This window comes from Thamnophis sirtalis, unplaced genomic scaffold, assembly GCF_051295495.1.
Source record: "Thamnophis sirtalis isolate CommonGarterSnake01/CBP01778 unplaced genomic scaffold, rThaSir2_p1.2 scaffold_4, whole genome shotgun sequence".
Classification (NCBI taxonomy): Eukaryota; Metazoa; Chordata; class Lepidosauria; order Squamata; family Natricidae; genus Thamnophis; species Thamnophis sirtalis.
In genome coordinates, this window is record NW_028261384.1 from 30,485,958 (window position 1) to 30,506,037 (window position 20,080).

General features: G+C 34.1%; 1 protein-coding gene and 1 pseudogene across 2 annotated transcripts; one reads left to right on the forward strand and one right to left on the reverse strand.

The window, feature by feature from the left end:
* Positions 1-329: 329 nt before the first annotated feature.
* On the reverse strand, positions 330-13,407 carry FAM133B (family with sequence similarity 133 member B). Of its 2 annotated transcripts, none has more exons than XM_014065158.2 (11): positions 13,284-13,407; positions 10,453-10,550; positions 9,533-9,611; positions 6,226-6,300; positions 6,028-6,060; positions 5,735-5,803; positions 3,908-4,003; positions 3,537-3,584; positions 2,672-2,767; positions 2,241-2,285; positions 330-1,321 (listed from the first exon to the last, which is right to left on the reverse strand). In XM_014065158.2, exons 1-11 carry the CDS (start codon positions 13,305-13,307, stop codon positions 1,199-1,201), a joined length of 786 nt encoding a protein of 261 aa, XP_013920633.2. In that variant the 5' UTR covers positions 13,308-13,407; the 3' UTR covers positions 330-1,198. The 2 variants fall into 2 exon arrangements, with proteins under 2 accessions (XP_013920633.2, XP_087568833.1); XM_087712707.1 differs by lacking the exon at positions 3,537-3,584 and adding an exon at positions 3,643-3,684.
* A 3,284-nt stretch (positions 13,408-16,691) lies between these two features.
* On the forward strand, positions 16,692-19,826 carry LOC148045797 (RNA-binding protein 48-like; annotated as a pseudogene).
* The last annotated feature ends 254 nt before the right edge of the window (positions 19,827-20,080 follow it).

Consider the following 20,080-nt stretch of genomic DNA (forward strand, 5'->3'; position numbering starts at 1 on the left):
AAATCATTACAAAGAGTAATCAGCTGTGTCATATTAGATTGGTACTTCTGTCTATTCCAGCAGCATATATAAAAGCAGAAAAGAACTTAGATGGCAATATTAAGATTTTTCCCCTTTGATACTCATGTATAAAGAACAGTGTCTTATATCTGAAGTTAAAATGAGGCTAACTGAATCGTCAGTCTCCATTTTCACTTGTTCCTATACTCCAGACACATTTTTCTATTCCTAATACCAACATTAGAAGTGAACATGCCCAAAGGAAAAAGAATGTCCACTTTTCATTTTTAAAATGTCAGCCCAGCATATATTTCATCATTAGAATTACATTATCCTGGATAAAAGATGAAAGTTTATTATACATAAAGGAAACAATAGCAGCCTATCATAATCAGCTCAATTATAATTATTGGCCTAGCTAGTCTTTCACACTTCCATTTACTTTAATGGGGCATGCTCAGAAAATGCATAGTGGATTTCCCCTTAAATTCTTAAAGAAAAAGACTGCAGTTTATATCATGGAGAGCACAATATTAGCAAAATTGTATGCATTTGTCAAATCAAAGTATGTGCTCTAATTAACAACTTAAACCCATAAACACAAGAACATATATTACACGTATCTGAAAAAGTAACATTTGTATATATTAATGCTACGTTCCTATTCCAAAAATGATATTGGTAAACATGAAATGTCACAGGAGTTGCTAAATGATATTTAATTCTGTAGAGGAATTTTGCAAATGTCTTTGTAATAGAAAATTAAGTTTCATTACTAGTCTGTTAAAATAAAACACCCAAATTTAACTTTGGTTTATAGATACAGGCCTCCTGATGCATCTTTGTCCACAGGGAGTTGCCTCATTCATTACAACAATGAAGCTGATTGACATCTGCATATCAGATCACATGCACATATCCCTGAATAAAGTAGGCAAAACCTTTTGGCATCCTTCCAGTTTTACTCTACTGCTCAATCATGGGAAGGGTTTCTTTCCAAAATGTCCTATTAGCTACTCAAGTGCTAAAGAGGGGTACTATATGTATATTAAGCATCAGGCAACAACAATGGCTATTTCCAGCCCAATGGTACTGGGCAAGCTGAATGTCTAGATTCGTTAACACATAGAGAGCTCATGCAGTTGGCAGATTTTATCATAATTTTCACAATTTGCAATTCTTTATAGTCTCTATAGTCTCATTGCACTTTTGATGAAAGAAAAACTTGACTTAAGTATTTTGGATGAGAGCTTGAGCTTGCTGTTTTCTTTTTCTTCTTTTTGCCGTGCTTCTTGTGTTTCTTTCGCTTTTTTGTTTTATCCTTTAAAAAGGGAAATATCAAAAGACAATTGTTATATACTGAAACTACCTGATTCCAATTCACGTTTTGTCTCTCCACAAGCATTTTCAAGGAAAGAATTAATTAATGCCACCGAATATCATAATAAGCCTACCTAAATTAATAACAACAAATACCACTCTGCTAGAAGATTTACAGAAGGCATTGTCCACGGATTTATCTCTAGTTGTTTTTTTCCCCCACATATAACATTTTAACTTTAATTCCTCATATCACATTTCATTAATCAGAAAAAAATCCAAGAAACTTAATTCATAATTTGTTGCCAAGTGATATTAGCAAGATTATATTAAATAATCTAATTTGATTGTTAATTCGTTTTATCTCTTATTACCTGCTTTGTACTATTGTATTCAAGAAAAAATAATCTTTTTTAATCTCTAGAATCAATCATTTAAATTTAATACTGTAGTGCTCATTATTTATTTATTAGATTTCTATGCCATATTTCCGTCAAGCATTCCAGCCACTGTACTTCTGCAGTCCTCCTATTTTCTGACTAGTATATTTACTCTAAGGAGGATTAAGTATTTATCTATATATTGTGTGCATTATGTAATAGTTGAACATCAGTCAATTATTGATATAGTAAAATTACAAGAAACTAGAGCAATTGAAATAGGGAGGTTTGCCCCAGCATATATATTGTTGTTGTTGTTAGTTACAAAATCGTATCCAACCCATCACGACCCTATGGACAAAGTTCCTTCAGGCCTTCCTGTCCTCTATCATCCTCCAGAGTCCATTTAATCTCATGCCGACTGTTTCAATGACTCCATCCAGCCACTTCATTCTCTGTCGTCATATCAGCATATATATATAGTACATGCTGATATAATATTTGGAGTTTAACGTTCTTAGACAGATAAAATAAACTTACATTTTTCTCTTTTTCTTCACTGTTTTTCTTCTTTTTTGCTTGTACCTTGTGAAGAAGCAGAATGACAGAATACACATTTTACAAAAAAGCTGAAAAACTGCAATAGCAATCACAATAGAAATGCTGCTTAATAATAATATGGAAAACTAGGACTACTTCTCCAATAGTATTTTGTACTATCTGGCAATTTCCTGTTTTTTAATTCTGCTGCCATGCCTAAAATTTTCAGGAACATCACAGCTGACATTTTGGAGTTCTACAGTGTAAAAAGAACTACGTAAGAAAGATATTTGGTTGAGTTTCTTAATTCATAACATCTGAAGCAGCACATATGGGAAAAGTGAACAAATATTTCCGCAAATGTGTATGAATGGAGAACTTGGTGAACATTTTTAAATTGTATAAATGCTTTGCTTTATATTTGGACTGACCTCCTCTGTTTCAATCGATTCCAATGAAGAATCTGATGGCAATAATTCTTCCATATGATCTGCTTTTATTCTTTTCCTAACAAGACTTTTGGAATCCTATGTAAGATAAAATATTTTGTTATGGTCACCTTTGAAAAGTCACATTTTCTGTGATAAGAATAGGACCAGCCCCCCTTTCTTCAACTTTCTCGTTCTTCGCCATTGACAGGTCTTGTTATCTGCTCTTTTTTTTAATGTACTGACTATATAATACTTTGAAGACTAGAAAAGAATCACAGCAAGTAATACATGGCCTGCACACACACATATGCCCACGTGCATGCGGAGAGAGAGAGAGGGAGGGGAGGAAGGGAGGGAGGGAGAGAAACACAGAAAGTAGGCAATTGGGTGCCATATCAAAAAGCCTTGGATGACACTTAGAAAATCTGCCACATTAACAACATTTTCATCTGCTAATTATATAAGACCACATTGCTTGGATCTGGATGTATACTATGCTGATACATTGTGACAACCTAGGTTCTTAAAAAGAAGTTGATTCAAATGAAGGCCAACACCAACTAAAGAACTGGCAGCTATGATTTCACCTTGTTATTTAAGAACCAAATCAAAAATTGCTGATTTTGTGACCAGCTATAATAATAAAAATATACTTTACATTAAAGTAAAAAATACTTAGAGGTCAACTGATATAATGGATGTGAAGATTTTGGAATTCATTTTTGAAACAACTAGCAATTTTAATGCTAAACAGCTGTTAATTTCAGAGCTTTTTTACAATTAGGTGATTAGGAACTTTCATTGTTATTCTATAATTAAACATTATTTTCAAAGAATTTTGAAAAGTACTATGAAACTGTTTTACCTTATCTCTTTCATAATCTTCCTTTGTCCGTTTAGTTCTTAAACTATCCTAAATAATAAAAAATTAGTTATGTTTAAAAAAACAGCATTAATGACTGTACACTTAAATTTGCTTCTGTATAAGGAAATAGTGCAGAAGTAATGGCATTCTGGAAATGAAACAATCCAAACAGTTTCAGTAAAAAAATAAAACATATATGTATTATTGTTGCAATATAGCAAGTAGAGCAAACATTGCACCAGTTTAGAACAAAGAACAGACAGGTCCAAATTTCATTCATATTCCACATATGTATTTCTGCTACTAGTGAACTCTAATCAATGTAAGTTTCATTCATAAATTAGGTAAGGATATTATTATTTTTACTTTACCTTGCTATCTGAATCAGAGTCTGAACTAGAGCTTTCAGATGACTTCTGTAAAGAGTGATATTTTTTTTTCTTTCTCTTTTTTCCTTGTTTCTTATCCTAATCATGAATATGATAAGAATATTATTAGATTTTGCTCAGATTAAATCATTTCAGATATAAAGCATAAATGTATTTTCTTAACGACTAATCACATGAATAACTGAATTTTATGTTGTCCTTCCCATATCTATATTTTCAGGATAGATAGTATTTATGTTTAATTTCTTTGTTTAATAATTCTTCACCAAATATCATTTTAATATTCTGACTTCATTGACTGAATTTAAAGATTAAAAAACTATGATTTTTTTCAGAGAAAAACAAATAAAGCTCAAAAATATTTTTTCAATGAAAATTTTAGAAATGAAATGGTTTAAAGTTAATAATTTTATTGTTTATTCAAAAGCTCAATATAAGTTATTCTGAACTAAGCAGGCATTATATTCCAATTGTTAAAGGAGCAAATTCAATTTATATTATTTTTATCAATTATTATATTACTTTGATAAAAAATAAAAGGGAAAATATTCTGAATATAATTTTTCATATTTTGGAATGATTTCAATCAGCACCCGAAACAAATACATTAAAAAAAATCAAAACTCCTGATTCATGAACAAAGTTTGCCTAGTTAATAGTTATCAGCCTCAGAGAAGTCATGCTGATTTGATGATTTTGATTTATTTGAACTAGAGCACCTAAGTATTTTATTCCTCATATCTTTTCATACAACCTTTATATCAAATAGTTACATAACAGTTGTTTTAGTAAAAATCAAACAGGAATTTTCTTTACATTTCACAATTCTGTGCTGTGAAATGTCAAAGGGGTTGGAACTAACATGGTTACCTTCTGTATTAGAATCTCAACTGCTACTTCTTCCCTGCCAGGGAATATCAGAAGGCAGAGGATTGATAAGGAGAAAGAATGCTTATCTTTCTGACTAACCAAATGTTTCCATCAAAATTCTTCCAAATTTTTTTCTTCAAGAGATCTGTACCAGGTCCTACCACATATTCATGCTAGAATCATGACTACGAAGCCAATAAAATCTACAGTTCTCCTCTAAAAATAATCCCTTCTTCTATTAATTCATAATGATTTGTGATATAATAAATCATTCTAGCCTGAGAGTTTATTTTTTACTATGGTTCAGGGCATCTTGTCATTTTGATAAAAATTCAGTCTTGTAAGAATACTTAAACACTTGTCTACTGCAACAGGAGGGTCCTCAACAATGATGCATGGTGTTTTAGAAATTCTATTGCCTATTTAATACATGTATTAGGAGAGCTTCATTTCAACACTTTCCTTTTTTTCTACAAAATTGTTTATTTTTGCTGGTATTCTCCTTAAGTTATTTTAATGTCTATTGAGAAATAGCACAAGTTGTTTCTGATCTAAAAATGTGTACAAAATTTCTACAAAATTCAATTCGGCAACTCTAAGGTATAATCACAATACTTCTCCGTTTCACTTCCACTGATGCATGGATGTGTATAACTTCCTCCGTTATCCAGTTACAGAGGATACAGGAAAGCTTGGATTTTAGCACAGTCAACAAAATACCTTCTTTATAAAATGTCAGTCATTAAATGAATGAACTAAATGTATTTTCAAGTAATAGATGGGAATTAGGAATAGATTCTCTTTCTCTCTTTTGCTCCTTCTCTCTCCCCCTCCCCCCTCTTTTTAGCACCAATAGGAGGTGCTAAATGACACTGCTTCTCCTCCATTTAGACACCCATTTTGAATACGAAATTGCAGAAAGTTACAATTCAGTCTTACCTCATCTTCAACATCAGATGAACTGCTGGAAGAATCAGAGCTTGATGAGGAAGAGGAAGATGGAGACAACTTGACCAAAGACAACAAAACATAAATTTGTGAGATGCAGAATTTGTCAACAGAATAAATTAACCCCATGCCCCTCAAATTTATGGATATTATCCAAAGCTGCATCACCTGCATTTAAAAACCAATATTTAACACTCATAATAAAAATCCTTTCCCCTTTAAACAAGCTATATACATCTATCTTAGGTCTTAGGTGTTGAAAAACAAATGAAATCTTTGCTCACCCTACTGGATTTCTTCTTCTCTTTTTTCTTCTTCTAAAAAAAGGATTTCCCCCCATTAATATGTTTGAACGAAGTTAACATTTTTGAAATGTATTCTATTATAACAGCCAACAATAATGCAATTAAAGCAAAAACTATTGCAACAGGAAAATTTCAAATCCATAGTTATGCATGGAATGCATATATAGAGGCATTTACCTCTTTCTTTCTTGAAGTGCTCTCATTTCCACTTAATAATTTCTCTCTATGTTTTTCAAGTTCTTTTTTCCAGTTCTGAAAAACAATTGAAACAATTATGAGTATTTTTCAAGTACCCTTTGGATTACCTTAATGGTCACTAACTTATAAGAGCCATTTCTAAGATGGGAAATTTGTTTGAAATAATTAAATTTGAATGCTATATCCAGTCTCCTGGAAAATCCCATTGAATCCATTCATTCATTTATACAATTTATACTCTGCCAGATTCCTGTTCCCTTTTTAATAGGATTGTACTACTAGGCTTCATTATAGAGGTAATCAGTACTGCAACTTAGTCCCTTATAATTTGTTGGAAGCCACAGAAAGAATTAGGAGAAACATGCGTTATTGTTTCTGTATCTTACATAGAACAGCTTTTCTCATTGTGCTAAAACTATCTTTTTTAATCTGGAGGATTAATATGCTTGTAGCCAATATTAAGTACTTGAGGTTCCTAAAGTTCAATCACTATTAATAGATGAATATCCAACCACATGTTTATTAATCATTATCAATATTAACAATAATTAATAAACCATATTAATAATATTGACATTATTAATCTTGGGTGTGCTATTAATATTAACATTATTAATCAATGAAAGGCAACATGGTAGAATATTGGTTTTTACTGCTAATCACATGTTTGCATTGGATCAGTATCTTTTTTAAAAAAATATTTTTATTAATAAACGTAAAATACACACACACAAAACTTAGACGTACACATTTACACAATACAATACGAACAGGAACTTCCTGTTCTTTATAATAGCAATTATCAATCGATTCCGCTCACCTTATATTATTTTTCTTCTATTGTATTTCATTTGGATTTCACCATTCTTAACCCTCTTATTTTACTCATAAGTATTATTTTTTGAGTTTTGTTGTATTCCTTCATTGATTCTTGTTTCTTTCCTCCATCCACCTATACCATTTATCCCATATCTGGTAGAATTCTGATTCTTCTTTTCCCTGGATTTCTTTAGTTAGTTTGTCCATTTCAGCACAATCCATAACCTTTCTTATTATTTCATCTTCACTTGGAATTAATTTGTTTTTCCATTTCTGGGCAGAGGCAATCCTTGCCACCGTAATTATATGTAGTATTAAATACTGGATTTCTTTTTTGTATTTCGCAGACATTATTCCTAATAAAAAAACTTCAGGTTTCCATTCTATTTTAACCCCTGTTATTGTCTTCAGCCAATTTTTGATCCTTTTCCAAAAAAATTTAGCCTCCTCACAGGTCCACCATAAATGGTGATATGTTCCGTGTATTGATTCGCATTTCCAACATTTTGGGAAGGTATTTGTTAAGATTTTAGCTAACCTTGTTGGTGCCAGGTGCCATCTGTAAAACATTTTGTACTGGTTTTCCTTGTATGCAACTGATAGTATCATTTTTAAGTTTGTTCCCCAAAATTTTCCCGATTTGTCTAATTCAATATTATAGCCAAAGTTCTGCACCCATTTTACCATTTGTTCTTTCACAATTTCCTCTTCCATTTTATACTTCAGGAGGAATTTATATATTCTCCCTATCATCTTTCTATCTGAGCTTTTATCCAATTTGTGTGGTTCTGTTTCGATGTCATATAATTTAGTATCTTTATTGTATTTAGTTTTGATTTGGAAGTAAGTTAGCCAGTCAACTTTCATGTTCTGATCTGCCAATTCTTCAATTGTTTTTAAATTTCCCTGTCTATCAATTAAGTTGCTGTATTTTAGCATTTTGTTCAAATCTATAAAATTTGGGTGAGTTGTCCTTTCTGTCGGTGATAGCCAATTCAAGATTTTCACATAGTGGATTTTTTATTTTATTCTGAGCCATTTTTGCAATAACGCTCTTCTGATTAAATGATTTTGAAAGTATTTGTGCATTTTATTTTTATCATCCCATAGGAATGTATGCCAGCCTGCTTGCAGATCATGGCCTTATAAGGTCAAAATTCTTTTATTCTTTAGCTCTATCCAATCCTTCACCAATGTTATTGTTACTGCTGATGCGTATAAATCCCAATTTGGTAATGCTAAGCCTTTCCTCTTCTTGCTAATTTGCATTGACTTTAGTTTAATCCTCGCTTTTCGTCCCTGCCAAATGAACCTAGCGGTTATATTGTTTAATTCTTGAAAGAATTTTTTACCCGGATTAATAGGTGCGGCTTTCAATAGGAATAGGATTCTTGGTAAAATATTCATTTTAAGTGTCGCTATACGTCCCATGAGTGATAACTGAATATTTTTCCAATTTTCTAAAGCTTTCTTTATTTGTATCACTAATTTATTATAATTATCATCTTTAATTGTGGAACATTTTGCTGACACCCAGATCCCCAAGTATTTCACTTTCTTAGTTATTTGCATTCTGGTTGCTACTTCCAGTTCTTCTTCTTGCTTTTTTGTCATGTTCTTGGTTATCATTTTTGTTTTGTCTTTATTGATCTCCTGCCACTTCGCCATATTCTTCTAATTTTTGAATTAATTTCAGGCTGGATTCTAATGGGTCCTCTAGAACAAATACTAAGTCATCGGCATAGGCTTGGGCCTTATATTTTTCATTTTTGAGTCTTAAACCTTTTATTCCATGGTCCTTCCGAATTTCATTTAATAAAATTTCCAAAGTTAATATAAACAGCAAAGGAGACAGGGGTCATCCCTGCCTGACTCCTTTTTTCATTTCAATCTTCTCTGTTAGATCTCCATTCATCAGAACTTTGGCTGTCTGAGTGTTATAAAATCCTTCTATCATTTTTACAAATTTTTCTCCAAATTTCATCTCGTCCAATAGTGTTATTATAAATTTCCAGATTATGTTGTCAAATGCTTTTTGTGCATCAAGGAAAACCAGTACCATTTGTTTTTCTGGATGCACATCGTAATACTCTTATTATGTCTAGGATGACTCTCGTATTATTTTTAATGTGTCTGTGAGGTAAAAATCCATTTGGTCCGGGTGTATTCGTTCATTTAAAACCTGTTTAATTCTTCCTGCCATAATTGCTGCAAATATTTTATAATCGGAGTTTAGTAATGAAATTGGCCTGTAATTTTGAATTTCTTGTAGGTTGGTTTCTTCTTTTGGGATTAGTGATATTATTGCTTCTGGATCAGTATCATTTGATGCATCTACATAAGAAGCAATTAACGCTAAACTATCTATTAGTATAAAACTGAAATTGCATTAGCATTATGTTAATACTACTACTAATAATACAGGTATAAAATCTAGGCTTATCTCTACATTAATCAAATAACAAACCTCATTCATTCTTTCTTCAAATTCTGCTAAGGCCTTTGAACCTTTCTTCTTCTTTTCTAGTTGTTCTTTTACTTCTTCCCTTTAATGAAAAAAATACATAACTTGTAACTGATACCGGTACATAAGTTTAGATCTGAAAATATTAACTTAGAAGTTCTTGATGCTCTCTGAACTTGGTGGGTTTTTTCTAGACATTTCATTACCAAACCATATAACATCATCAGTACAGATATAGATTTAAAGAAACTGAAAGAAAACTTGGTCTCTTTCTCTGTTTGTGCACTTCAAGTGAAACTGTGGTTTCATGCAACTGTGGTTTCATTCATGAAGAATGTGATTTCTGTCAACTGGAAATCTGCAAAAAGCTTTGTGAAACACATTCAGATCTACATTCCAAAATTGGGCAGAAACAGTAATCTTAAGGGGTGGAATCATAAATTTAAGGGATGAAATTTTATTTACTGAATTTATAAGGGCTACCCATCTCACATGCGCAACTCTGGCCAACTAACCATAAATTATGTAGTTGAATTTCCCTCACTTGGGGAAACTGCAGGGGACAGTTCACCTGGAATGAAATTGGTGAGCCTCACCCTTTAAAACTCCACCATCGAGGATTTTGGTAAAAGCCTTAACGCATTTGTAAGTCTTAAAGAGTTTTATTTTCCCCCAAAAGACAAAACATAAAACATGACACAAATTTGGGATCTATCCACATTTGGATGAGTGCTAGAAGCCAGAAATAGGGTGGTAGCCCACATGTGGACCTCAAACTTCATTTTTCATTTCCTGATTTAATATCATATGTGAACTAGTCCATTAATTTGGGGAACAGATATTATATTAAGGCAAACTTTACTACTTCTCTTTCTTAACAAAGTAATCTTATAAAAGGAATAAAGTGATCATTTGTAGCATACCATGTTGGTCTTGGTCTGTTCAAGTAATCTTGTATCGTAGGTCCTGAAGATGGAGCAGGACCTCGTGATCTAGCCATTGCTATGGGATTCATATATGCCTTAAATATGACAAAGAAAGAGTGAGAACTTTAAATTATTCCAATCTGAAATCTTAAAAATAGCTTTTTTTCTTTTAATTTTCAAAAATGATATATTGTCATTTAGCCCATCTACATAAATTACCACCGATAGAATTTTTAATATATTGGAAAGCGACATTACTGAGACAATATATTTTGAGGGCTTCACTTTTTGCTGATGTATCCTCCTTCCTCTCCAACTATTATAAAAAGCTAGTATTTAAATTAATATATTTACTGTCACATTTTTATATATAAATAAAATGTATTATATTTATATAAGTAAAAAAACCCTCTCAGTTATTAATGAAATACACTAAGTTTCATATGGTTACAGCATTTGGGGTATGCTGGGATATTTCTTACTCTTAATTTGCCTCAGCAAAAGATGTGTACAATTGAACTGTGGGAAATCATTCTGCTAAAAAAATGAGTGGAACTAACACAGAAGATTATCTAATACTGTAATATTTAACATCTTATGCAAGGATAGCAACAAGATAAATATCCTTATGGTACCATTAAGACTAATAAATTGATTACTAAGCTTGCTAAGAGAATAAGGTATATAAGAGACAGAATGAATGTTGTGCCTACATTTCCTTTCACTTATGTTACTACATCATTTTTGATGACCTTTTAAAAACTAGTTACATACTTAAAACATGGGACCTAATTAAATAGTATCATATATGAAATGAAAGCTGGAGAGGAGATGACTAATTTATTATAGCATAAAATGAGAAGGGTGTAGACAACCACTCCTGTATCATTACCTCCTTTTCAAATCTCTCACATATTTCCTACCTCCCTATGCAATCCGAAACATACATTTTCATTGTTAGAAACCTTCAGTGAAGAACAGTTTGTAGTAAAATAAAAGAACAGAAAATATTCAATATTGCCATCTCTTAATTTATTTTTTTAATTAAAAAGACAGTAAAAGAACTATTACCATATTGATTTTTAATGAAGCTATTGTATGCAAATGCAATCTTGGAAACATACATTTATATTCAGGCATTCATATCTAGGGCATACTATTAGCTACAGATTTAATAGAAGGTTATCATTAAACTTATGAGAAATCACGCTTTTTTCTATCAATTCTATTACTTTATCCATAAGGCATTCATTATTTAATATAGACTTATAGTTTCCTACATACATTGTTAACATTTAGCATGTTTGACCCACTAGTCATTTAATATGAGTAGTTTGTGGATTCTACACAACTGGATTCTGCTATGGGCCTTGGTAAGCAATCAAGTTTCTTTGCTTTCTTTTTTTTTTTTTCATCTTTTTTCTGACTGAAATAAAATAGCCTCAAAGTGACCCTTGAAAGCTAAGGTATAAACAAACAATTTGAAGTTTTATTTTAGACAGATTTTTACTTATACAAAATTAGTCATCAAGCTGCCTATAAAACATCTCATTTATAATATTAGCATACAAATCTTTATTTTAAAGTGGCATGTTTTATAATGGATTTATTACTGCCTCTATTTATTCAAAAAACAAAGGTTATTCACAGAGAGAAATAAGAAACTTCCCCCCCAAGTTTTAATATTTCACTGACAGCATACTAAGTTTGCTAAGTGCTTTTCTGGTCCTAAGAGCAACAAATTATCATCCAATGAGATGCAGTTTTTACTTAGGACAAATATAATTAGTCATTTTTTTTGTCCTCATTGTATTCTTAGAAGTTTAACAAGAGCAAGGAGCATAGTCTCTTCAAACTGGCAAATAAGGATGAACACTCACCCCCCCCTAAAAAGCACAGCTCAATAGACAGATGTCTTTAGCACTTTTAGCTTTCCACTACTCTTTTGGATAGATCTTACTGCTTTCTATATAAGTGTGTCCGTCAAGTCTACCTAAACAATCTATACATTTTGATGTGATTCTTAATATATTATTGTAGGGGTGTGCATAAGCGCAGCAGTGTGCCTAACATCCATGTCCTACTGTCCCCATTTATTTGCACCCATTTCCTGTGTTCTCATTCATGTTCATTCTTATTCCTGTTATCTTGTACATGAGTGACAAACTAAAGAAATAAAATCAGCACAAAACAAAACAAAACCCACCAACATGAAAAATACGAAGAAACAATGGACGTAAGTTTTTAAATACAAAAACCAGGACACAGATTAATTTATAATTAAGGATCTAATGCTGAGAAACACACACACACACACACACACACACACACACACACCATATAAGATTAGACAATGTCCTTATTATTATTTTTTTAAATACCAGGTTACTTTTCAATTTCATCACATAATTGAGATGAAAAACTCACCACATGTACAGAGGGGCCCAACTTACTACTTAGTTCATGGCAAAGGGAGAAATGCTTAATGTATAAAGCCCCCCCCCCAAAAAAAACACAGACACCTACCTTTCCCACATTCCAACGACTACCAAGCCCATGACAATCAGAACTATTTTTAGAAGCTCACCCCTTTTGTCAATGCAATGGGGAAAGATCTGCAGGATGTCTGTGACAGACACTGGTATTCCCCCCACGTATACTCCGCTACCCACCCCAACCCCCACCCCCCCACCTTCAAAGGTGGTCGCATAACCACCGCCTCCCTCTGAATCCTTCATCCCCACCCAGGCCAGAAGGAGAGGCGCCCCTTCTTCTAAACCTTTGCCGTTTCGATCGCGCTTCTAAGGAGAGAGAGTTAGTTTACGTACCACCCGGTTATCCCTCTTCCCCATGGCGGGCAGGAATCCTGGAACCCCAGCAACGAAAACCAAACCGGCCTAGCTGGAGCCCCTTTCTCTGCTATCCGTCAAGTTTTTACCATCAGATACTACGGAGCATGCTCAGTGACACCGAACATGGTCAATGGCAGCCATTGAAGCCACTTGCCCTTCCTTGTTTGCCCTCACAAGGAGAACGAAAGGGATGTAAGAAAGAAGTCGGAGTTCAGTTGTGTGCTGCTGTAGTACGATTTCCTCCCCTTTTTAAAAAATATTTAACTTCGAGGCTAATCTTTAAAGAGTTAAAATATTGTATGAAGTAAATATAGGAGAATGAATGCGACCGCAATAAGGCGAGAGGGCCCCCCGGTTGCCAAAATTGTGGGGGTATGACGCAATGTTCATTTGTTCTCGTTTTGTTTTGTATATTCGCGGGGGATTCAAAAGAGAGCTCAGGTCTGTAAAATGAACATCTACACTTCCCATGACGCTGGATGTAAAATAATAAAAATGTTTACGTAAAAAGCAAGGATCGTATCACATCATGTACCTTTGTAATGAGGATATATGGTAAAAAAATTAATTAGCGTAAGGATCTGGGAATAAGTAAACAACCTGAGCTGTGAGCAAAACTAATAGCAGTGTTTCCCAATTTAAAACTTTTGAGATGTGGGGAATTTGTTTCCCAGAATTGCCCAGTCAGTTTGTTCACTGGAGAATTCTGGGAGCTGAAGTCCACATAACTTAAAAAGTCTTGAGATTCAGAAACACTCATTTAAAAGGATGCTTTCTAACACCCGTTGAAGCAAGATGGGTAGGCATCAGCTTCTTTCTGTACATCTAGGGAGACATAGAGAGTGGGATTAAGAATAAAAGATTTTCCACATTTCAAGATATTTCTGAATTATAGACTTTAACTTTCCTGTTCTCTACCAAATGCAAATATTTAAAAGGAAAAGTTGAGGGCATTGGGTAGGATTAACCTGGAGAAGACTGCAAGGAGACATGATAGCAGTCTTCAAATATCTGAAGTGCTGTAATATAGAAATGAAGAATTGTTCTAATTGTTTCATAAGAAAATAAATGCTGTAATACATTTGAAGTACAAGAAAGTTGATTTCCATTAGAAATAGATACATTTTAAAAATAAGATTTTCTGAAACTGATTGCTTTGACAGGTGATGGTTCATCCTTTCATGAAAGGAGTTTAAACAGAAACTGGTATAATAATGGATTGCTGTATTAGTGGGTGTGGGGTTTGGACTAGATAATCTTAAAGATCCTTACAAAAATATGGTTATTTGTTTTATGACTTTATGAATTCTGACAGGGAAATGTCATAGGCATTTAATGGTTTGATTTTTGAAGCTCTTAACAATTCCTTTTCAGAAGCTTCCGAGTAAAAATGGCAGTCACAAACTATTTGGAAATCATTTTAAGGATTTATATTCCTTGCATACAGCTAGCCATTTGCATCCTTTTAGAGGGCCGTTGAAGATCTTGGAGGTTTATCTGTGTCCTCAGGGTCACCTGAGAAGTGCTACTGGTTCGTGTAGTCTGCAGTTTATCCTCTAGAAATCCATTCCTACTCCCACACCATTCAGAGTGTTCCTCCCAAATTGTATACCTAAAAGTCTATGGAGATTCTCAGTTATTTGGGTTTGGTTCCATCCAACCCAACAACACAGATTAATTCTCCCAAGAAGCTTTCACAACTTGATTCTATGAATGTCAAAGAAAACAAATTTATATTAAACAAACAGGATATTTCATGTAAGTGGACAAATATGTACCTAAAGCCCAGGTCCAAGCAGAGTGGGCTTTTTATAAACTTAGAGTGTTCAAGTCTGATAAATTCAATATTTCCAGATATAGAGATAGCCTTTTAGATATTGATCTGAGGGCTCCAATCAAATTGGTATGACAGATTTCTTTTTTCCATAAGTGTTTAAATTTGACCTCTGAGTCTCAGAATTTGTAATTTTTTCCCATTGTTGTTCCTCAATCCCAGCATTATCTAGTATAGCAACATCAATGAACCAGACTTTTTTCTTTTCAGTAGCTATTATATCAGGCATTTATTAAGATCATTTGGACTTAAAGTTCCATAAGATCTTAACCACTCATTATTAGTAGTATTTTATCCCAAGTTTTTAGCATATCCAACACTCCTTTGTCCTATTTTCCTTGCAACAGCGTGTGACTGACCCGGAGTCATCAAGCAAGCAATCGCGCCCTCTATTTTTTAAATACCCAGGGTTTGAATCTTATATTTTTCTTATAAGATATATTTATATATTTTTTCCTCTTTTATGGACTAATAGACTTCATGCTGCTCAGTTTTCAGCCTTGGATATAGCGGACACTTGCATATTTTTTAGTCTTTTGAAGTGGAAATAGCTACATCATAGTTTACTAATAGTTCTGTCTAGTTTCAGGTTTCTTAATTTTGCAAGCTTCAGCCTTTACAATACCAGCTCCAGTACTCAGTGATCTGGAAAGCAGCAGCCTTTTGGAAGGTGCTTCCCACAAACACTGAACTGATGTAATAGGGCCAAGGGTCATTAGTTTGATGTCTCAAGTTTGTTAACTTCAGCTTTAGTTCTTTATTTTAAATTTTTTAATAAAGTTAATGCAGAACACAGCCCACCCATGATAATTATTACACTGCACTAAGATGCCTTCTCATGGATATTACAAGGTATTTTTCCAAATGATATAAACATAGCTTTTAACAGCATTTGCTACAATAAGAAAAAAATAAATAGGCCTTTTTTGGGGGGGAGATAAAAAATATGCGGTATCAGATTTATACTGTTTCTTTAATAACTGTAGAAAGTTGAAATTAATTTCAGATTATTCTCAGTACTGCAAGGCTTAAAAAATATAACAATGAGACACCACCTTCCCCTTTATGACATTTGATGTCATATGCAAGTAATCCCCAGTGGGTGGCAGCACCTACTATTGGCAGATTTTGAAAATAAAATGCTCAGAAAGATCAGGTGAGTGCTTAGATGGGAGTGTAGGCATCCTATGTCAGATGATACTGAATATTCTCAGGAAAAAGACAAAAAACATATCATTTCTGTCGTATGTCAAGAAACCTCCATAAGCACAGCTGCAATTTTTGGGGTTCCAGCGATTAAACTTTTTTTATTTAGCATAGCTAATGAAGAGGATAAGGGTCAACCTGCTTGAGAAGGGGATTGGAAGAGAAGATTTCCAAGGTCCTTTCCAACTCTATTATTCTGATAATTAGTTTTTTTATACTATCTGCAGCCAGGCAAGTCTCCTTCCGTGGCTCCAAGGTGCTAACAGCCCTCTACTTGAATAAAGAGAGACGATACCAAGAACAGCGTGCTATAAATGTGAATGGACACTCGAACGTCAGTAATCATGAAATTTAGATCCAGCATTGGGCGCCGTGAAAAAGACCGCGATCTCGGAATGGAGATGGGTAGCCACCTTCCTGAATTCCTCTACCTGCTGCAGTCCAAGGTAGGAAACCAGCCCGGGTGGCAAATGTAGAAAGCAGTTCTGGACGCCCCTGAAGGAGACTCTCGCCGCGGATATTTGAATTCTCCCGCCCGCCCCCAACAGAATCGTTGAATCATCCACGCCACGGCCAGGTACCAGAATCATCCACCTTAAGAAACAACAGAAAGTCGCGACTTTGGATTTTCATCAGACCGGCGGAACTATTGTTCCGGCTTCCGCTTCCCTACCGGGCACTTTTGGAGGTTGGGGTATGTGAAGCCTGATTGGATGCCTGGCCTTTTTTCCCCTTGCTGTGATTGGATAAAGTGCCACGGCTCCACTTCGTTCTCTCGCCGGGTTCTTCATCTATTGTTACCGCCTTTCCTTTGGATTGCTATCAGCACTTACGGGAGAGGGGGTAGCGGGGTGGCGGGGGAGGGGAGAAGGGACTTGGATGACGGTTTGAAGAGGCGGCAGAGGCTTCGGAAGTGAAGATGGCGGCGGTTGATGGTGGTGAAGGCGATCGCGGGGACGACGTTGGTGGCGTCTGTCGGCATCACGCACCGCAGACGATACGTGCATCGCTCGCTAAGTATCGTGGAGGCCACGAGCGATGAAGGTAAAGGAGAAAGAGATATCTAGAATAGAATAATTGTATTGTCACTTTGAATGTGCACTAATCGGCATACATTAAAATGATATTTCGTTGCATACAGCTCTCACCATCTCCCATATACACTACATAAACATGACACAATGCATAATTTGGCATATACTCTATGACACAGAGGAACAACACAGTCTAGTCTGGATGTGTACATGTACATGATGAGAGAAACGAATCTTGTGAGTTTACCAGAGGGAAGGTGTAGGGAACAAAGCTGTTACAGAACCTGGAAATCTTCCTAGAAATACTTTGAGGGGAGGGGAGCAAACAGAAACAGACCATGAAGTGCTTATAAGCAGTATCATTAATGACGGGAAGCAAGTTTCCCATAATCTCATCATCTGTCCTTATCACTTCTGAATGGATTTTCTATCTGAGACACTGCTATCACCAAACCAAACAACAATCCAGTTTATTAAAACACTCTCAATTGTGCCTCTATAAAAAAGTGTCCATGACAAAAGGAGAAAGATGTGCTGTCCTCATCCAACGCAGGAAATGCAGACACTGAGATTGAGTTGTCTTTAACATTGAGTATCATGTATTCTCTCTTTTAGGTCAGCCAAAAGAAAGCTAGATGAGCAGAATTTCTCTGGCAGTTTGCTACATTGATACCATGCTTCAGAATTTGAAAGTGTACAAGAGACCAGAAACAAACTAAGAGACAGGTGAAAATATATATAGCAAAAGCAGCCAATTGCAAAGGTTTGTGGCTTTTATTATTTTTAATCAATAAATGGCAAGAGCAAACAACTTATGTAATTTCCCCAAAAATCTAATATTAATTTGCTAAGAGTGTTATCAGAAGCAAAACTCAACTCAAGAATACATTTACTGTTTGAAAAGTTATATTATTTGCTTTTATACTCTAACATTAATACATTGTTTGCACTAACATACTACATTGTTGTTGTTTTTTATTAAGAGCACTGGAGACAAAATAGGATTGTTATATACGTTCTTCAAAGATCAGGCAGTTGGATCGTGGATCAAGGACATCTAAGACAGTTATTAGCAAATGGAATCAAGCAACAAATACCCAGGACCTAATCTACCTTCCTGTTGCACATTAATACTGAAATATATTATATCTCCTTCAGAACAGCATTTGCCAGAATCTCTAAGTAGCACCTCACTATTCTCATCACTGTGCTACAAAATCAGCATGCTTTAGCCAAAAGATAATAATGGATAAGAAACAACAGCAAAAAGTATATAACACATTGGTTTGCTGGAACCTAGAAAGAAAGGTTCCATGTGATGAAGAACTTGGAAGATTCATGCCCTGAATTGCTCAACTTCTGGAACGAAAAAGGAGAAGAGATGAAGATAACAAACTTGCCCTTTGGGAAGAGAACATAATGCTCATGAAATTATTTCAAGGCTACTAGAAATACCTAAATAGATATGAAAGATAATTCACTGAACACCACAGTAATCTTAATTCATAATAGACTAAAGAAGGTGGGCTAATAATTTTTCATTCAGTGCTGTGAAAGTATGTAGTTCTAACATCACATAGATTTGCATATATTAATTATTTATATGCTGCCTCTGTCTGAGACTTGACAACACAATAAAAGTAATGAAACAGTAATCACAAAATACAGTAATCCCCAACATTAGACATTATAACGTCTCATAAATGTATCTCAACCATCAAGCAGCTGAAACCAATCCTAAAATCAGATACCCCTAAGTAACTTCTCCAATGCCTCTGCAAAAGACGATTATCTTTATATCTTTTGTGTTTGAATCAAAGTTTCTGATATAATGTGGAAGTTATTCAAATCTTACTGAATCTCAAGTTCCTGGAAAATTTAAAACAATTCTGGTTTCAACCAAAATATAGAAATTTCATAACTTGTAAACATAGCATATAGAATGACATACACTAATAAACATGTTAATAGTTGTGCTATGTTCTCCCTCCTTTTTTAAAAGTAAAACAGGGTTGAACATGGTTAGCATTTAGATGGTCACTAGAAAATACCAGGGCTATGGGTTAGACTGAGAAGTTGAAAGATATCCCAAAAGTCAATAGCAAATCATTTCCATATTCACATATGAAAATCTCATGGAGTAAAACCTAACTCCCAAGGATTTTATATTTTACACCAGTGGTTCTCAACCTTCCTAATGCTGCGACTAATATAGTTCCTCATGTTGTGGTGATCCCCAACCATAAAATTAGTTTCGTTACTACTCTATAACTCTTATTTTTACTACTGTTATGAATCGTAATGTAAATATTTGATATGCAGGATGTATTTTTATTGTTATAAATTGAACATAATTAAAGCATAGTGATTAATCACAAAAACAATATGTAATTATATTGTGAAATATTTATTTATAATTACAAATAAATGAAATTTTGTCTTGAAGCATGGTATAGTTTTGGTTTTTCTTGCCTAAGTGTTAAGACTTGACTTCTACTCCCATCTTCCTTGGGGCAGCCCTTCAGATATTGGAAGACTGCTATCATATCATCCTTAAATCCTTATTTTCATTCAACCAGACATACCCAGTTCCTGCAACTGTTCTTCATATGTTTGAGCTTCCAGTTCCTTAATTCTCTTGGTTGCTCTTCTTTGCACTTTTTCTAGACTAGAGTCTCCATATCTTTTTTATAGAGGTA